General features: G+C 37.5%; 1 protein-coding gene across 6 annotated transcripts in view; it reads left to right on the top strand.

Moving 5' to 3' along the window:
* RIPOR3 (RIPOR family member 3) overlaps nt 1–19,893 on the top strand; it is an 856,049-nt gene that overhangs the window by 738,016 nt on the left and 98,140 nt on the right. For all 6 annotated transcript variants that reach the window (XM_044089954.1, XM_044089953.1, XM_044089949.1 and 3 more), the window contains one exon: nt 14,174–14,306. In XM_044089954.1, the coding sequence (XP_043945889.1) occupies nt 14,174–14,306 (133 nt within the window). The remainder of the gene's footprint in view (nt 1–14,173; nt 14,307–19,893) is intronic.

The following is a 19,893-nucleotide window of genomic DNA, read 5'->3' as shown; positions in this document are numbered from 1 at the left end:
TCAATTCAACAACGAATTTCCTACAATTCACACACACAGTGGATCAGCACGAACTTCATTATCTGGACATTACTCTTTACAAGGACTACAATCAGAAAACTTTCCATTCCAAACTACATCGCAAGGCAACATTTTCTAACTCCTTGCTACACTTGAAAGTGCCCACCCACCATATCAAAAGAGGGGATCATTAAGGGCAGCTCATCAGAGCAAGTAGAATATGCAGTACGGAGAAAGATTTTGATTCTGAGGTGGAATTTTTGAAAAACCTTTTCTTGGAGAGAGGTTACCCTCTGGAACTATTTCTAACTCTAGCAGCAGAGGTAAAATCTGCACGACATTCCCTCTACAAACCAATACTAGGGGGGGGTTTTGTACCAGTGACCAACAATACACAAAACAAGGATACTGTTCATACTAACAGTTTTGCACACACATACTCATCAAATTCCTATGAATTGGAAGAAATAATCTTACATCACTGGCCGGTTTTAACCCTCTTTGAAGAACTAAAGGACTACATACCACCTAAACCCAGTTTTGTTCGTAAAAGAGGGGCTAATTTAAAGGAACTATTTGAAAGAAATCAAAGAAAAAAGATGAAGGTAAAACAACCAAGGCTGGGCACATTCAAATTTGGTGCCTGTGCCCAATGTCACGCCATATCTAAAGAAACAGCACCATACCTCCCGTCTAGGAACTACAAGATACACCCCACTGGATTTTACACCTGTGCCTCTAGAGGGGTTGTATACTTGGGGATGTGCACCAACTGTCAAAGTTTCTATGTGGGCAAAACTGAGAGGGAATTAAGAAAACGTATCTACGAGCATCTTTATGACATGACCAGGAAGAAGGAAACCATCGCCTTCTATAAACACTCACTCTCCTGCCCAGAACCCAAAATCCAGTTTCTAGTCCTGGAACAGGTTGAGCCAGATGCAAGAGGTGGTGACTGGGAATCCACCTTGGGCTACCATGAACTATTATGGCAGTTGAGACTGAATGCAGGGAAGCCACCAGGTCTGAATGGGACGATCAGCATTAAACCGGTCCTCAAGCTCAGGAGGGCTAGGTTATAACTCTCACACTTGACCCCCTTCATACCATAGCATCTCCACACAGCACACTAAATTATTGAACATCCACGGTTATAGGACTCCGACTAATAAATCAAATTCTATATGAAATGTTATATGGATGGGCATTAAAAATATCTCATGCATATTTTATTGCATGTTTTTATCAGTGTAAAGTAATAATGAAAAAAAAAAAAAAAAAAAAAAATTTTTAACAATTCACTGACAATCTAAACACATTTTTTAAGCATATTCTTCAACAATCTACAACCAACCCCAATCAGACTTCAGACTTTTATGTTCTGAAACCTAGGAAACTGGCATTTTAAAATGTTTTTTATGGTTAGTCATTTTTATTTAAGTGCACATGTTATTGCAAACATTTCATTTTTTGAGTTGATATAATGATTAACTTTTTTAACACCCAACTTTAAAGCACCAGAGTACCTTAGTACTAGATTTCACTAATTAATTAATTGTATAATTGCCAGGCTATTTAATGGAGGTTACTGCACACTGCAATTTGTTTTCACTTGATAAAGCTCAGGATTGCCTGAGCGAAAGCGCTTGTGTGATTTTATCTGTGACTTTTGGAATACTTCAGAAATAAAAATACAGCCTTTTGGACTTTAGCAGAGTTCCGGTTCCTTTCTTCAAGGTCGTGTATTATCTGCACAAGTACTTCAACACCAAAATGAAACATCTCCAATCACCACTGCAGTAGTTTGTCCATGTATGTCCAAGCACTTCAATGACACCAGATGAATCTTTTCCCCCAAGATGCTGTCAGTAGTATGTCCATGTTTGCACAGTCACTTCACTGGCACCAAATGAAAGATTTTCCCAGTGACCTCTATTGTATTTTGTCCACATATACACAAGTACTTCAATGACATCAAATGAAACATTTCTGCGGAGGATCCCTACACAAGTTCTTCACTGACACCAAATAAAACATTTTCCCCAACAATCCCTTCAGTATTTTATCAATACATGCCAAAACATGTCACTGTCCCCAAATAGAACATCCTCCCCAATAATCCTTTCAGTATATCGTCCATGTTTGCAATAGCACTGCCCTAACAACAAAGTAAACATTTCTCCCAACGACCCTTTCAGTACTATGGTCATGTTTGCATAAGCATTTCACTGACACCAAATGAAGAAGTTGACCAATGACCTCTTCAGTAGTGTGCCAATGTCTGCACAAGCACTTCATGAACATCAAATGGAACATCTCCCCTAACGACCCCTTTAGTAGTTTGTCCACATATGTCCAAGCACTTCTCTGACAGCAGATGAAACTTTCCCCAGTGACCCTTTCAGTAATATGTCCTTGTCTGCCCAAGCACTTCACTGACACCAAAGTAAACATTTCTTCCAGCAATCTCTTCAGTAGATTGTCCCCGTCTGCACAAGCACTTTACTTACAAAAATGATTCATTTTCCCATTAATCCCTTCTGTAGTCTGCCCATGCCTTCACAAGCATTTCAGTGACACCAAATAAAACATTTCTCCCAATGATCCCTGCACAACCATGTTTGCTGACACTGTGTGACATTTCCCCCAATGACCCCAGCAGTAGTTTGTCCATGTATGACCAAGCACTTAACTCACACGGAGTGAAACATTTCCCTCAGTGACCCTTTCAATGCCATGTCCATGTCTGCACAAGCACTTCACTGACCCATTATTTATTTATTTTTTATTTTACATTTGTTAAACGGGATTGTCTGAGCAAAAGCCCTTTTTCAGCAGAGGCCCAGGGAGAAAAGCTCCAAAACATAGTTACAAAAAATATAACCATTACAAACACAGTTAACATTATAGTCATTCCTAATAAAACTTGTAGAACAGTTATATATATTCAGTTACAATTATCTATGAAATGTTATGGAGAATACTGCAGCAGAAGGAAAGGAGACAGTGTTAGGTAAACAATGAAGAAGTGGACTAGGTTAAGTTGTAAATGTTTTGGTATAGAGGAGAAGAAATGATGGTAAGACAGAGGAAGTTAGGTTTGTTATTTAGTGAAGGTATATTCAAGGAGGCTGAGAACAGGGCTTTGTCCAGATTTCTTGCTATGAGATTGAGATGTATGCTTTAGGGTCATTCCTCTGTCCAGATTTTCACACAGTGTCAAGACTTTTGCCTTTTTCTGTCTATTCTAAATAAAATTTGTGGTTTTCTGACAAATCACAGAGGACTGAGGACACTAAATAATGACATACATTTGAGTTTCAGACTTTATATCCTGCAGAAAGTACATGTTAACTCATACAGCAATATTTAAAATCTGTCCCTATTTTGGGCCATTGTCCAACCATTATTTTAGGCTTTGTTCAGATTTCTTGCATTAAGAGGTTGAGTGTTGTGTTTTGGGAGCAGATCATCATATGCACGTCACACACACATGAACTCGTGCACACTCGGACTTTCGCACATTCGTGTTCACGATATGCACTCCCACACAGACCCACATGCACATATGCACAAAGACATACACTTGCGTGACATGTTGCAGTTGCTGAACTGCAAATTCTATGGGCAATTACATCTAACTGTGTGTTATCAGTTATAATTGCCAGAATCCCACCTCAGATAAATAGTGTAGCCTGGAGTCTGAACAAAGGCAGGGCTTTCAAGCTTAGTTTTCAGATATCTTTCCTTGAAATAAAACTCAGTGCCACAAAAAGAAAGCAAATACGTTAATCCAGCTCTTCTTACTTTGTCAGTATATGATTTTGCATTTTTTCTACACTGTAATTTCTGCAAAAGTACACATTTCTTTTGGAGTTGGGGAAAGATTAACATCGGACTTTAATTCTAGCTACGATATTTAAAACTGAATGCAACACAAACCATCTCAGCCCAAGTAACAGCTGTTAATCACAGGAGATGGCCATTAATGGAAATCAAAGGACATAAATTAATTAAAACGCGGATTGATGACCAGGAAAAGTAAGCAGTCACAGCAATGCTGTCAACTGATGAGAGAGAAAACTACAGAAAATGATCCCTTTATCTCAAGGATTTCTTTCTGTTCTTCTAATATGACATCTGGAAGGTGAAGGCATTGATTGTAAAACAAAATAATACTAGCCATGGCAACCTCCTTCAGATCATTTTGGGGTATAACAAATTAGAAAACAATAGTAACCATTTACTTTGATACAGAGGCATTAGCAATGCAGAAAAGTTCAAGATTTACTGAAAATGTATATTTTTTCAGTTTTTGGGTGTGGTTCTCCTTTAAAGGTCAAACAATATTCATACTGGAAGGCTTTAAAATATATATACAATGAAATTAATAAGCAAAGATGATCACCCTCTACTGAATTTCCTGCTGAGCCGTATCCAGTGTTATACAAATGTGGTCTAAGTGTAACTGAAGACTAGCTTCCTACATCCGTCCTTTTAACACTTCAGGCATCTTCCTCTACCATCTGCCATGCCCTGCTCTGGGGTCCCTTTTGTGACTTATGATCACAGTAAGATCAACAGTTATATTTGCATCCCTTGCAGTAGAGATTACAATGATATTCCTGCAAACTGCTCCCCAAGACACCATCTTACATCCCATTTCCTTGTACAAAGTCATCCCGTTTACATCTCTCCCTTTTGGTTTTAAAACATTCAGATTATCTCACTTACTAAAAAATGCACCATTCCATGCCATAAAGTAATATCCACTAACAAAAGATAAATTAGTCTTTGTGACGTGTGTGTGTGTGTGTGTGTGTGTGTGTGTGTGTGTGTGTGTGTGTGTGTGTGTGTGTGTGTGTCTCTGTCTGTTAAGGTTTATTAATGCACATCACACTTTCATTTGCAACTTTGATTGTGTAGCTTTTTTTTTTCTTGACTGGTAACTCCTCTTGATCAACCTGATTTTTGATCCTGAATTGTTGATGTCAGGTAGCATACTTCCAACAAAGATACCTCTGGGATTCCTAGCATATTTTACTTCATCAATGCCCAAGTCCAAAGGCTTCTGCCTCATAATTTACAATCCACCATGCAGGAGTGGCTTTAGGTCAACTGGTGCCCTAGGCAAAAGGGCTCCACGGCACCCCCCCACCACACCACCCGGTGACCCCATCCTGGTTTGCCTACATTAAATAAATACTGGAAAAGCGCCCCTGCTAGAGTGGCACCCTAGGCGGCCGCCTAGTTGGCCTATGCCTAAGGCCGGCTATGCCACCATGCCATCTTCATAACCATTTGTCTCCCACTCCTATTCATGTCTTGGCTGTTATTTAATACAGCTTCATGTATGTCTGCAGTCACAAATTCAATGATGTCCTGCTCACTGCTTAAAGTACAAGCAGGAGGTTTTTTTTTCATTTAAAACCATTAATCTTGAATTTCTAGGAAGGAAACCTCAGCAGACTCTCACTTCAAGTCATTTCTAGTGAGGCAAATTTTGGCTAACCTTTCTCTCCTTTTTGATTCCTCTAAACCAGAAAATGATTAGGTTTGACCCACCTTCCCATGCAAAGAAGAGCGAGGAATCACAGGTTTTATCACCATACAACAAAAACTCACCTAATTATAAAAGTACAAATGCTTGAAGTAAATGAAAACACAACAGAAGTGAAAAAAAAATGTGTTTAATACATTCATAAACATTTTCTGCTAATGGCCCTAATGTATTAATCAAATGCAAACAATTCAGTGTATTTTTTCTGCACTGTATAACTTCTCATTCTTTTACTGTAGTAATGTCATTGCTGTAGCTTAATAAATGCAATAATTCCAGTTAGTTTACATAATCATGGAGTAAAAAAAAATTGCATCCTGCTTACACTGGTATACAAGACAAAAATTACAAACTCTATCACACTCTCTGCCCCGTCTTTACTTATTCATTCTATATATACTTATAATTATGTTTTATAGCCCTAATGTACTTTGTTTTTATACATACTGAGTAATATAATTTGACTGAGAACTATGTTGGCCTGTTCTTCTTTCTAAATTGGGGTCATTCTAATCTTAAAAATCCCACTAACAATCTGCTGAGAGAGCAGAATACTTTGCAAGATAAAAAAGGTCCTCAAACCTGCAGTGTGGTAATATTTTAGCCTTGAAATTATTGTGTAAGTGAAAATTAATTGGATAAATTTGAATCTTTTAACAATTTTTGATAAGGTGATGAGTGCCATAACAACAATCAAATTTGGGTCTTACTAAAGAGTTAAACAATGCTATTAGTACATTTTGATCTTTGAACTGATAAATAAACAGTGAGGTGTAATGGCTTCCATACAACACAATTCTGTATGCTGTGAAAACCTGAGATGGGCTTTACCCAACATCTACATGTTTACATTTAGTAGTACCCATTCCCCTTCATGCTGGGGTCACACTGTTACTGGACTGCAGATCTGCTGGCCAATAAATTTAGCTCCAATTTTACCCCTTATCACCTGAATCACCTCCCAGGAAATACTCCTCCACCACCATTTTTCCATCAACTTTCACAGGTTCTAACTGCACACTCTAAGGCCAAGAACACTGTTTCAGTAGGCCCTGATAATATCCCAGGATACCTCCCATTTGTTTTTAATTTCTCCAAGTCTTTTAGGTTTTTAATACCATGACTGAAATGGACACCATTCCTAAGTCAAAGTACGATTAAAGTTCATGAACTTAGTATTGTTTCAATCTTTGATATCAGCCAGAAGTGTCTGAGTATCTTTCTTCCACATTGCTTTCATTTCTGTCTGCAAATCCTGATATATTATGGCTTTTTGTCATCACTGGGTGTGGCGATTTCAGTGATAAATTCTGCTTTTGTCTTCTATTCATGGACCACTGTATCCAGTTTTCTAGCATCTGTCTTTTGAACTTTTGGTAACGGGTGATCCCATGTGATGTAGACTTCATCATTTTCTATGATGCTTTGTGGATCATGTTTCCAGTGTTTTTCAGCCACTTCAGTACCATAATGTTTGCACAATCCCCAGTGCAACAGTCTCGCCACATTATTATGCCTTTTGATATACAGTCCTTCTGCCATTAGTATGTCACAACCAGCAATGAGGTGTGCAACTGTTTCCAATTCTGGTTTACAAAACCTACATTTGTTAGTTTCTCCCAGATGTTCAATGGACGTTATAAACCAACTTGTACGTAGCCCACTGTCTTGGGCCTCCAATATTAACCTTTCATTTCTTGGTTTGAATTTGCCTCTCCTTAACCATTCCTGTGTTCAGTCCTGATCAACATGATGTTCTTCCAGAAGTTTTCTATACTTGCAACTATATTTATGTTTTTTTCACATTTCTTGCCTACTCATCTAGTCTTTCTCCCATATATTCTTTCTTTTGTTTTTTGGCGCATTCAGTTGAGTTGCTGCCTGATTTTTATCTACTTCTGTTATGATTTCCATTCCTGCTTGACACCGATGTGCTTCTGCTAGATTAAGCAGACAACTCATCTTAGATTTATTCTCCTCGTGTTTCAAAACTTTCACCATCTTTGGGTCTTGTGAGGTCAGCAGATGTGTGCAGTCCCACAACTGAAGATCTATACATATAATCAGTTTCAAGGAGGCCCATACCTCCTTTGGAACAGGGAATATATAATCTTGGCATGCAGTGATTTTTATAAATCATTTGGTGAGCATGAAGCACCCTTCTTGTTTTACTTTCTAAACTATCCAACATGTTTTGGGGCCAGTGAGTCACTCCAGAACTGTAAGTTAGGACAGGAAGAGTAAGTTGGTTTATACCTCGAATTTTGTTCCTAGATGTCAGCACTATTTTCAAGACTAATTTAAGTCTTCTAAAGTATTCCTTACTAAGTTTATTTGCATTTGTTCATGTTTTATTGTTGATCCTTCATCAATTCCCAAATATTTATAAACTCCCTCTTGCTCAAGTTCTTTTATATCACATTCTTGCCCAAACTTGGTGCTGCAGTGTTCTTTCTTTAAAGGTTGCTTTTGCACATTTATCAAAACCAAATGACATTCTTATATCATCTGGAAAAGTTTTGACAACTTGCAATTGTGCATTCAGTTTCTCATCTGATGAACTATACAGTTTAAATCATCGACAAAGAGAAAACAAGAAGTCTTTACACTTTGTGTTTTTCCAGGAGCCAAATTATAGCCATGACCTAAGCTGTTATGTAGACAGCTTGATGGGTTAAGGGCAAGGCAGAATATCAGCAGTGACAGAGTCACCCTGGAATAACCCCCTTTAAATTTTTTATCCCTGGGATAATAATTTGCGCTTTATCATGGCTTAATTGCAAGTTGGTCTGCCACTGTTTCATAGTCACTGTAATATAGGTGATCAGTGTAGGGTGTATCTTATACATTTTAAACACTCTTTTATCCATGAATGTGGGATACTGTCAAATGTGTTTTTGTAGTCAGTCCATGCCATACTTACTCTTCCCCTTTTTACAATTCTCCACTATGACTTTATTTCACAACAAATGATCCTTTGTTCCATATAACTTTTTTTTATTGCTCTTTTGTTCTATTGCCGTAATTGAATTTTATTCTAAATGACTATAAACTCTGTCGGCATCAATTCCAGTGTATAGTTTATACATCATTGGAAGGCAGGATATTGGTCTATAATTTTTAGGGTAGCTTGCAGGTTCACTCTTAAGTAGGAGTATTGTTTTTCCTGTTAGCCAGGTTGGTGTTGGTTTGGGTTGTGCATATAAACAGTTCTTACTCCTGGCTAAAATCTCAGTACAAAGATGTTAATACTTTTAACCAGAAGTTAGGTACTGCATCTGGGTGTGGGATTTTCCAATTAGGGGCTTTTCTTAACCTTGTTTCAATCACTTTGGCTGTTACTTCATCCCATTTCATTTTTTATTTATTTATCATTTGTTGACCGGGAAAGTCCGACTAGGTTCCACAGAGCCTGTTTTCAGCGGAGGCCCGGGGAGAAATGCTCCAGATGCATGTCTTTGTACATATCCTGTACCTTTAAACTTCTTATTTTTTATTTTACTTCTATCCATTTAGCATCTCTATGTTCTACAGGATCTTCATAAATGCTTCTCCAAAATATATCTATTTTTTCCTTTTTGGTGGTCTTTCAGTTCCTTTTACCTTGTTTCCCAATTCTCTCTCAAACTTTTTTTGGTCATCAGTAAATTATTTTGTACTTTTCCTTTATATTTATTTGTGTATCTTCTAAGTTTTTCCACCTGTGCTGAGATTTTTAGTTTTTGTGATACTGCATGATAGATCCAGATCTGTTCTAATACTGCTCATTACTTTTATCAAATCTATCTTTTGAAATATTTTTGTTGATTTGTTCGCTCTTCTATACTCTTCTAACAGTGACACTTTGTCTTAATTGCTTTATAGTTTTGTCTATTCCATACATCCATGATGTTATTCGATTTCTCCCCTTCCTTTCCCTTACTACCCTCTGTACTTGTGGTAGAACTTTATCAGTTATTAATTTAGCTGCACAGTAATATATCCTGTTTTTCTGTTATTGCATGGATTTGTATGGACAGTCCTAATTACTGTGTTCATTTGTTTTATCAAACTGACTTTTTGGGTTTTATTGACCTTCTGCAGTCTATTTCTTTCATTGAGCTTAATATTCCTATCTCTATTAAATCAAGCAACTCTTGGCTCATTTTCTTCTAAACTGAGGACACACTTTTTTGTTTTCCATTTCCTGTGAGCATTCTTTAGAAAGTTCTGTAGCATCTTCCTGTGGCACATTCTCTTCAATTTCATCCTGTGCCATCCATTGCTCTGTCATATGGGAACTCACTGGCCTATCACTCCTCAACATTGACTGCATCAGAGTTTCAATTTCCTTCCCTTGCTGTCCAGCATCAAGTGAACATTTATACTGGTTTCCTGTGGAAGGCTCCAAAATATCTTCATATGACACCTGACCAATTGCTTTCTGTTCTGCTGGTTTCCCCTTAATTTGTATGTCCATTGCTCTATCCTGTTGTGGTCCTTTCTGAATTGGATTTTCTACATTGAATCCTTCACTTCACAGGTACTCCATAACCTCAGTTTCTATTTCTTTAATTTCTCCATTACTAATCTCCTTTTCTACTTTTCCTCTTTGTCTTCTTATTTTTTGTATTGTAAAGTTTTCCATGTCTGGATTCCTTTGCCTGTATTTCTCTTCATATAACTTTGGTGCTGATCTTTTTGTATTGATTAGTTTAGGTTTCTCATTTGCATAGATATTACACCATATTAAATCTATTTTCTTTCCCATGTCCATATTTCTTCTTCAGATGTCTCCTGATCTTGCTGTTTCTCCTTACTCTGGGGGCTCATTCCATCATGCTGTGATGTAACCTGTGTTAGACCTTCTATACCAAATCCTTCACTTTGCAGGCACTCCATAACTTCAACTTCTATTTTTTGTAACTTCTACTTTACTGATCTTCTTTTCTACATTCCCCTTTGTGATATGTTTTTATTGTGAAATTTTCCATATCTGGATGCCTTTGCCTTTATTTCTCTTCAAACATTTTTGGGGCTGCCTTCTTTATATTGATTAATTTGGCTTTTGCCTTTGCATAAATATTGCACCATATCAAATCTCTCTTTCTTTCCCATGTCTATATTTCTTTTTTATACTTTTCAAAAATATCTAAGTTTTGTTGTTTATATTTTCGCACTTCCTCAGGTGCTTCTTTTTCCAAACGGATCAAGGTTTCTTGGTCTATTTACTGTTTTGTCACAAATCTGTTGTATTAATGAACACATTTTTATTTGAGGCTTCTGACAGTTTTTTTTTTGTGGCACTATTTCTCATTCCTCTAATCTGTCTCTTAATCTTTTTGTATATCTTGTGTCTGGAAATTTTGGGCTTTTTGCATAATAGTAACAATACATAATTTCTTTCTTATCCTCAATAGTCCACTCTGTTGTCTTTATGGCTCTTCTTTGGCCTATCAGTTTTTGTAATTTTTGTGGACTGCTACTTCCTTCTACAACAGGGCGGGGGGGGGGGCTTCCTCCCACTGGGCCTGGCCCCATTGTAGGAATGTTTCCATATTTTCTGGATTCTACACTGTTATTTTTTCCATTCCTGTCACCAGTACGCCTACCAGGATTGGGCACTTTTTTATCCTGGGTCTTGTGCACCTAACTATCTTTTTATAATTTTTGACCTACTTCTGTCCATGATATATGCTATATAAATACAGTCTATATATCAGTGTCATCTTGGTGAGATTTTGTAAAAAACATGGTACACCTCATGAAGGTTCTCACCAAGACTTGAGGATGAATTCATTTTCATCAATACTACTCTCCTTTACTTGTTGACTTATCTCTCCATTCAGACCCCTAATATGTAGTATGTAATACCTCCTGAATAGCATGAAACATGACCGGTCAGGCTTTTGCCATAGACTCCAGACAGGCTTTGTGCAAAATGAATGGAGGACTGCAATAGTTATCCATCTACATAAGGTGGGGCCTTTCATGGACCCAGGGGAGCATAGAGATTACCACATTGATAATACACATCTAAAGGTAGATGCAGTGGTCAGGAATCTGGGAATGTATGTTGACAGTAACCTGACCTTTGACTACCATATGTCTACTGTGGCGAGAAAATCATTCTGTGTTGCACAGCTTATAAATAAGGGCATGGCATCCAGGTCCAAGGCGGTCATTGTTTTTCTGTACTTGACTGTCCTCAGACCAATCATAGAGTACAATGCACTTGTCAACATGCACCTGTCCAGGCATTTGCAGTTGTTTCAGAGACCACAGAGCTTCCTTACAAATAGAGTACAGGGATTAAACAACATGTCCTATGCAGACCATCTTAAAGCCCTATCCCCTGTACTCAGTCTCCTACAGACCGTTGCAAGGCAATCTATGCCTAGCCTATAAGGCATCCTCTGGTCCCACAGAGATGATTTGTTGCATATCACCAAAAAATAGCATTAATAATACCTGTTCTAAGGAACTAAACCTTGTCTGTGACATAAACAGGATATGTTGGAGGAATAGATGTGCCTCAAAGATAACTCCTTCTCGGGAAAAGGCTTCCCATCCATGTCAAACAAAGATCATCCCTAACCCTATTCAAACATGGATCAATACATAGGTGCCAAACCATGGATGCATTTGAAATTTACTACGTCTCTAATGGAAAATGATAACCTACCTTGGGCTTACCTGAGTAGTGTATAACTCTCTGAGTACCAAAGTAAACAGATTAGGAATCTATATCAGCTGTCCACTAAGTATTCACCACTTCAAATTCAGCCCCCAGTCTAGACATCCAGCATGTCTCAGATACTGTCTGCATGGGAAAAGACAATAAATTTAACTTGAGCCAAAAAGATGTCACCTTCAGATATTAAATTCTTATTGAATTATTATTCAACTATTAAATGCTGTCTGCCTTTTAAATTAATTAGAATGGACAAAAAAGTAGGCTTTAGCTTCCAGCTACTCTGATTATTTGTACAAATCCTAAATAATTTCCAAATAGCTCAATGTCTTAGTTCCGGCTCCTTTGCTTGAATTATCCAACACATTTAAGTCAGCGAACAAAATGTTGCTGTACCTTGTGCAGGGTCCAAAAAACCTCTTCCAGTCCCCAGTCCTGCAAATAAACTATATTCTTTCAGACTGCGAAGTAACAAGTTTGTGATGAAACTTACCACCATCATAAAGGGATAACCTAGTGTGTAGTTACATCTTTGTGTTAGCTGTATCACATGACACATTCCTTAATTCACTTCCTCACCGGCAGAATGACAGGTGCCAACCAAGCTTCTCCTCCACCTGACAGTACTAAATCCATCAGCAGTCTCTTGCAGGAAAGTATCCCTGAATACCAGAGCAGTGTGGTCTGAGTCACCATTCAGCTATGTCTGTACATCGAATGTTTTGAATGTCAGGTGCCACAAGACTGACAGTCAAAACTTTGAAGTCGAAAATACTGCATTATTGTAATGACTGTAGGAGATTGTGATACAATGGGACTGGGGAACCTGACGCTTTTCTCTCTGTAGTGTGATCTCTTGAGTTTGTTTATATATATATATATATATATATACATATAGATGTATATATATATATATATATATATATATATATATATATATATATAAAATCGATATACATATACACACGCACACACACACACATATATATATATATATACATATATATATATATATATATATATATATATATATGTATATATATATATATTATAATTATTGGGGGTATACAGGGGGCTTGCTGTTTTTGTGGGGGTGGGCTTGTTTGGTTTCAACATTCTGACTATTTGTGTTATGCCACTCTACATTCATTGTAAAGACATGAATCTGCTCACCACTAGGTTCAGGCTCCGTTCCTTCTGTTGCATCAGTTACTGTTGGATGAAATTCTAATTCAGTATGACAAAGTCCTGTCAATATCCATGCTGCCAGTAGCCATCTCCATGGATTCCCACATGCCATCTTCAACAAAAAATGGCTATCATTATTCTAAGGCCCAAGAGCAACTCTCGCTCCGTTCCTTCTGTTGCATCAGTTACTGTTGGATGAAATTCTAATTCAGTATGACAAAGTCCTGTCAATATCCATGCTGCCAGTAGCCATCTTCAACAAAAAATGGCTATCATTATTCTAAGGCCCAAGAGCAACTCTCTCTCTCTTTCTATCTCATAAGAGAACCATACAGCCCTCACAAGGTTTCCCTAGTGGTCTGCCAGATTTACTGCATTCATGTTAAATGCCACATTGATTGATGACTGAAAAGGGTCTACTGAATAGCTACCAAATAGCATGAGATGCCTGTCAAGCATGTAAACTGAGCCCTTGAAATTTCAGAAAAATAAGGGAATAGATTTGTCCCTGAACTGTGGTGTCTGACCTGGCATCCATCATCAGACATAAGGACATAGTTTGGCCGGTGCTATTATTATTAAACACTGTTTTTATTTACAAAACAAAACTTTGAGTTTTTTTAAGAAGCATTCAGGGTGAATGCAAAGTTTCAGTTAACTGGTTGCTGTGATCATACTGCGTAAGCATTTGTATTTACAGTTTACTGCATATTTTGATATATTTGGATTTGAACAAAATACCTTTCTTTTAGGAGTTGGCGTCAACAAAATTAGCAAACAGTGTTCAAAATATTGTTGAGGAACTTTCACACCAGACCGAAGTTTTTGAGAAACTATATGCCATTTACTTGGAGAAAGCAGGAAATGTCAAATCAGCTGCAGATGGTAAGTACAGTAAAAGGAAAAAAACATTTGTAATGGGGGTATAGTGCCAGAACAATCTGTATAAAATGTTTATTTAGAATAGAATTATGCTGACAAAGAGGCACACCATTTGTTGATGAAACAAACATTTGCTGTTTTTTTAGCTGAATCTTTGCTATTAACTTTTAAATGTTAGCAGTAATAGCTTGATTTTGTTTTGTAGAAAAGATTTTTTATTATTTTACGGTACTGTCATTTTTAGTTATTTTTTGTAAGCATGCTTCTGGTACCTGCATTTTCCACTGTCTGTACCAGAAGCATGCTGACAAAAAAAAAATCGCAGATTGCAGTACCAAAATCTATCTCCAACCATTTGATGTCTTGGGGAATTAACGGTCTGCTTTCCTTGGTGGGTATTGATGAAGGGTGTGGTCTGTGGGTCCTACTGCATTATCATGGTTGACAGAATGTTCTGGCTTTCACTGGGAATTACTTTCCTTTTGAGGTTCAGTACTTCACCTCCACTAGGTCTGCTGATTCCTGAGACCTTCCTGGATATAAGTTTTCAGCATGCTGTCTGATACTGTTTCCCTATGTCTACAGGATGGGAATTAATAACCACTTCTAGTGGAAAACTGTTTCATACCTGCATTTGTTTACACAAGGTTGTCTGTCTTATTCACATTTCTCAATGATGCCTGTGAGATGCTCTAAAACTGATTTTAGAACTAGAGCTACCTCCCTATTCACATTATTTACCTAATATTCTGTAATGTGAGTGCTAGCTCAGGTCACATGTCATGTAAAAGATGAGGCATGAAGTCTGTTGTTCCACAAGCACTTGAGAGAGAATTCTTAAGGTACTTCAGAAAAAGGTGCCTTTTACATCTATTCTAACATTTCTGCTGACATTTATGTAACATACTAGTAGGATGAGCAGAGTCTGAAGTAGTCTAGTCCTCTGGTTTCGGTGTTCTACAGTGGTCAACAATTTCAATACAATAAAATGATGAAACGCATAATTATAAGTAGGAGAGCTGGATACTGAAGATTTTAACATCAGCGCATTAGATGCTTTAAATATTGCAGCATTCTTGAAATTTTTGTTGCTCACACTGAGCAGATTGAGTGGTGGGAGGCATGAAAGTATCATTCTAGTCATTCAATGGTTTCTCCTGTTGTCTGATGATTGCGCTTGCCTGTTCCATCTTTTGAATAAGGTAGCATCTTTAATAAATAAAATTAAAAACATTTACTTGCAAATTAAATATGGGAGTTGTTGATAATTGTATGAGCACATCTTCAATAGAAAGGCACAGAATGACACAAAATGGTGCCAGCTTCCTCAAATTTGACTATTTGCTTTCATTTTATTTTCATGCTCTCCTCTCAACTTTTTTTAATATATCTGGAAATGTTAATGTATCCAAAATGGTATACTTTGTAGGTACACAATGCATGCAGTTTGCATAAGAAATGTAACAGAAAAGGGGGGAGGGGAACCTTCTTACTTAATTTGTATTTATTAACTGTGGTAGAGCACTGATCCACGAGGACCTTTATCAGACTTAGCCCAGGTGTATAATGTAAAAAAAACATCATACTCATTTTATAACACAATATAGGTTTGCTGAGTAGGAAGGCTTTTTTTTTTTTTTTTAAAGACCCAGCAGTGTTTTTTTGACATGGATCAAGAGAGGTCATCGGCAAAATGTGTTTTTTTTCTGACAGGTAGCAGCAATAAGGGGAAGGCTGTACTCCAGCTGTGTTAATAGACCCCCTTTTCCAACTGCTGCTGTACTTTCTAGTGCAAGAAATGAGGCATTTTCAATGTATGGAAGAGTCGTTAAGTTTGTTTTGGTTATTTATGTACGATAAAAGTTTGTTTGGAAGAAAAAAGTGGGGGAAAAAATCACATTATTATAAACATATAAAGAATGCTAGAGTTTTTAGGAGACATTAAGGCTTTCATCTGTGCAATTACTGCTGTTAGAGTGCATTTAAAAATAAAACATTTTCCAAGCCCAGAAGAGAAATTTGTTAATTTTTGTTTTTGTCATTTCTGAATAATGATGAAAGTCTGTTTGGTCCCATCAGCCATATCCACAGATACCTGAATAGGTCAGTGGTCTCAATAGCATTGTGTAGAACTCACTAGGATTCCCCATTTTTTTGATGTGCATGATGACTTTTTGCTCAGACCCAAAAAACATAGTTTTGTGGTTAAGAATAAGACACAGGTTATTTAGTCAGGTTTTCAGATGGGCAAAATCATTTTCAAAGTTTTGTAATTGCTGCAGGAGATCTGTAAATATCCATGTCATCTGCATGTAAGATTGTTGGAAGGTTTGGGAGATGTTAGAAATGTGTTAATGAATATAGAGAAAAGTAGTGGAGAGAGTCTTGATCTTTAGGAAATGTCTTTAATTAAGATGTCTTGGTTTGAGAGGAAGGGTTCTAGTTTGACCTGGAAGTTTCTATTATTTTTATTTAAATAAATGAATTTGTTAATCAGATCCGAAGAAAATATAACTTTAACAATGAATGATTAATATCAGTTGAAAGGACACTCTAAGAACTGAAATATGTCCAAACTATTTAAAAATACAGCATCCGCAGTCCTGTGGCATACCGGGATAAAACTCTGATTGTGGTCCAGATGACCTATGTTCATCTAGTTGCATGGACTCACAGTAATAGGGTGGGTGGGGGATCAGTGGCCAAAACCTGCTTGCCCATCCTGCAGAGAGGGTAGCAGTTTGGTTCATTTGTATCACCTGCAGCAAACAGTCTAGTGCTCATGTATCTCGTATGGTGCACCGCTGGACCCAGGGGGGTTCCACATGTGTGATAGCTTGCATGCACCTCCTAGAAGTAGCATTGTGTGCAACAAGCAAGCTGACAGGAGGAAGGTTAGGCTAATCTGAAGCCTGACCCACTCCCTGATGAGGCTTGCCAGTAAGAGTATAATAGGGGTGGGGGGGGGTCTCTCACCAGGAAGGATGAAGCCTAGCTCTTCCACCACAAAGGAAAGAAGGAACCATTTGGGTGCAGGAATTGGGGGCCATTGGGCCGATGCTGCACTTTTGTCGTAAATCTATCAGTGCATCCAGATAATTCAATTCAAATATAATAGTGCCTTACTCAGTTTTACCAGGAAGTCACCATGTCAGTAACCTAAGTACATGGTAAACAGAAACATCAACACGTTCCATTGTATTAAGTCTTAAGTGTTTGGAAGCACATTGTTATAGTCAAATATTTCCAGTCAAAGCCCGTCTCTGTGGCACAAAAAGATGAAGCCCTGACTGTGACCCAGTTCAAATAGTCCAGGTGCTGAAAGAGCTGGATGGGGAAACTTGGGAATGAGCAGCTTACAATGGCACCCATCCATCCCTGGAGGGATGTAATGGTGATTTCCCATTTAGCTGATTTTTTTCAATGAAAGAGGTTTTCCTCTTAAAAAAAATGTTAAATTATCATTTATGACCTAGGCAATCATACATTTACAGAAATGAAAACAAACCATATTAACATATTTTCAGTTGCAAACTTTATATATCACATATAATTTTCTGTGCAGTCATAGTCAGTCACCCATTACATAGCTCATTCAATTTTTGCCTTCCCTTAAACTTCATTTCTCCTCCAAAACATTATTCTGCATGTATTGTTCCCATTTTTTTCGATGTAATTTGTTTGTACCCTTTTCTAAAGATCCCACTTCCAGTTCATTATCTATTCTTACTATATTCACTATTTCTAGAATGGTTGGTTTAGACTTTGATTTCCATTTTGGCAGCCACAAGAGTTAAATTCAGCAAGGCTGTACTGTGCCTAGGCAATTCTGATTCTGTATCACAGCTCAAAAAAATAATTTAATAAGTTACACCAATTTCTTTTCCCAGTATTTCTGACAGAGTAGTCTGCAGGGAATTTTTAAAGTCTGCCAACTCATTACACTCCCAAAAAATATGTTCCCAATTAACTCTCTCTTCACATCATACCTCCAACATTTGCAATCTACCTCAGGAAAAATGAGTTTGCTTAGGGTATAAAATTACATATGCAAACACTTCCAAGCAAAAATCCTGAAAAGTTCATAGACTGTGGTAACTATGTGCTTGGCTGTCCCAAGCAGGTGACAGTATTCTTTTTAGGCATGTTTGTGTGAACTACAGATGTCAGGAGAAGGCAAAAAAAAGTCCATGTGAAGTGAGGTGCTGGTCACAAAAAGAAAAACCTTAGTGACTGCCCCAGTGATGCCTCTGCAGTCTGCTCTCACTTGATAGGGACTAAACTGACCCGGAAGGGTTCTCGCTAACAAATGGTCTCGATAGTACAAGGAGAGTCAGCAGGCAATAGAGAACCTTGCAAGAAAAATAACTACAGTCAAGTTAGGTTCTCATCCATGTTTACCAGGCAGGCATAGCTGCATTCAAGAAATACACTCTGTACATTCCAACCTACAGAAAAATATCAATCACAAATGTCTCGTATGTAAACATGAACATTTTGCATGAAAAATTAACATAAAGCCATTATGCTAATGCTAATTTGATTCATGGTGCATATTAGCACAACACCTTTTGTCTCCATACTTGATAACTAAACACATCTGCATATCAGAGCTTCAAATATCCTTATAAATTTTGCACAACATTAAAAGCCACACATCTTTTAGTCATACCAATCTATGTATGCATTTAAACACTGTGCTTATTAATTAGCATATCTTAGCAACAACAAAACTTCTAGAATGATAAGGAAGATTAATTCATGTAGAATATATACATTTCCTTTACATTTGCTATTCCATTCAGAGAATTGTCAGTCACACAAGTGCTTTGCTCAAATAAATCTACAAACATTTGAAATAATGCCTCTAACAAAACTCAAGTCAGGAAAAAACCCTAATTTTCCCATCAGCTGGGTGCCATGTTATAAATTGAGCAACAGAACAAAATTCACACACCTACCGGTCTCAAAAGTGGTGAGAGGATGACATAATGGTTAAGGTGTTTACCTTAAAGACACAAGGTGCAGGGTTTGATTCTCACATGGGGTAGCTGGCTAGGCTTCAAATGACCCAAAAGGGCAGTTAGTACTAATCTATGAACCTAGTCTAAAAGCACTTCTCATTGTCTGTCTCAGATTTGGAAAAACAGGGTAATATTAACAAACTTCCTGATTCTAAATTCATTCATGCAGCCTAGGTAATGTTAACTTTTCAGTGTGCTTCCCCAAACAACATATAACCATAGTCCTATCATCCTCTTAATCCTCTCATTCCGTTTCCTTCACTTCAGTGGTTTCAGGACATTAGTTATGTTTTCCTGGCTCCTTCACTAAAGTTTCCTCACATACATAGGCTTTCATTGGAGGCAAGCTCTGCAAAATATCCATAACTGACTGAGTAGAGGCAAATGTTTGCAGCCATGTAGGAAAAACACTTCAAGTACTAATGGACATGCCAAATTCTTTGTCATCAGCACTCTTTTTTTTTGGTTCCAGAAACTACATCCTTTGCTGCAAAGAAGTCTCTAAGAAATAATGGTCCGCCATTGCTGATCTACTTCCACCATATTCCATTTCTCTGGGTGCCACA

Source organism: Protopterus annectens, chromosome 12.part0, assembly GCF_019279795.1.
Source record: "Protopterus annectens isolate FY-2018-M chromosome 12.part0, PAN1.0, whole genome shotgun sequence".
Classification (NCBI taxonomy): Eukaryota; Metazoa; Chordata; order Ceratodontiformes; family Protopteridae; genus Protopterus; species Protopterus annectens.
This window is presented reverse-complemented; position numbering and strand designations above follow the sequence as displayed.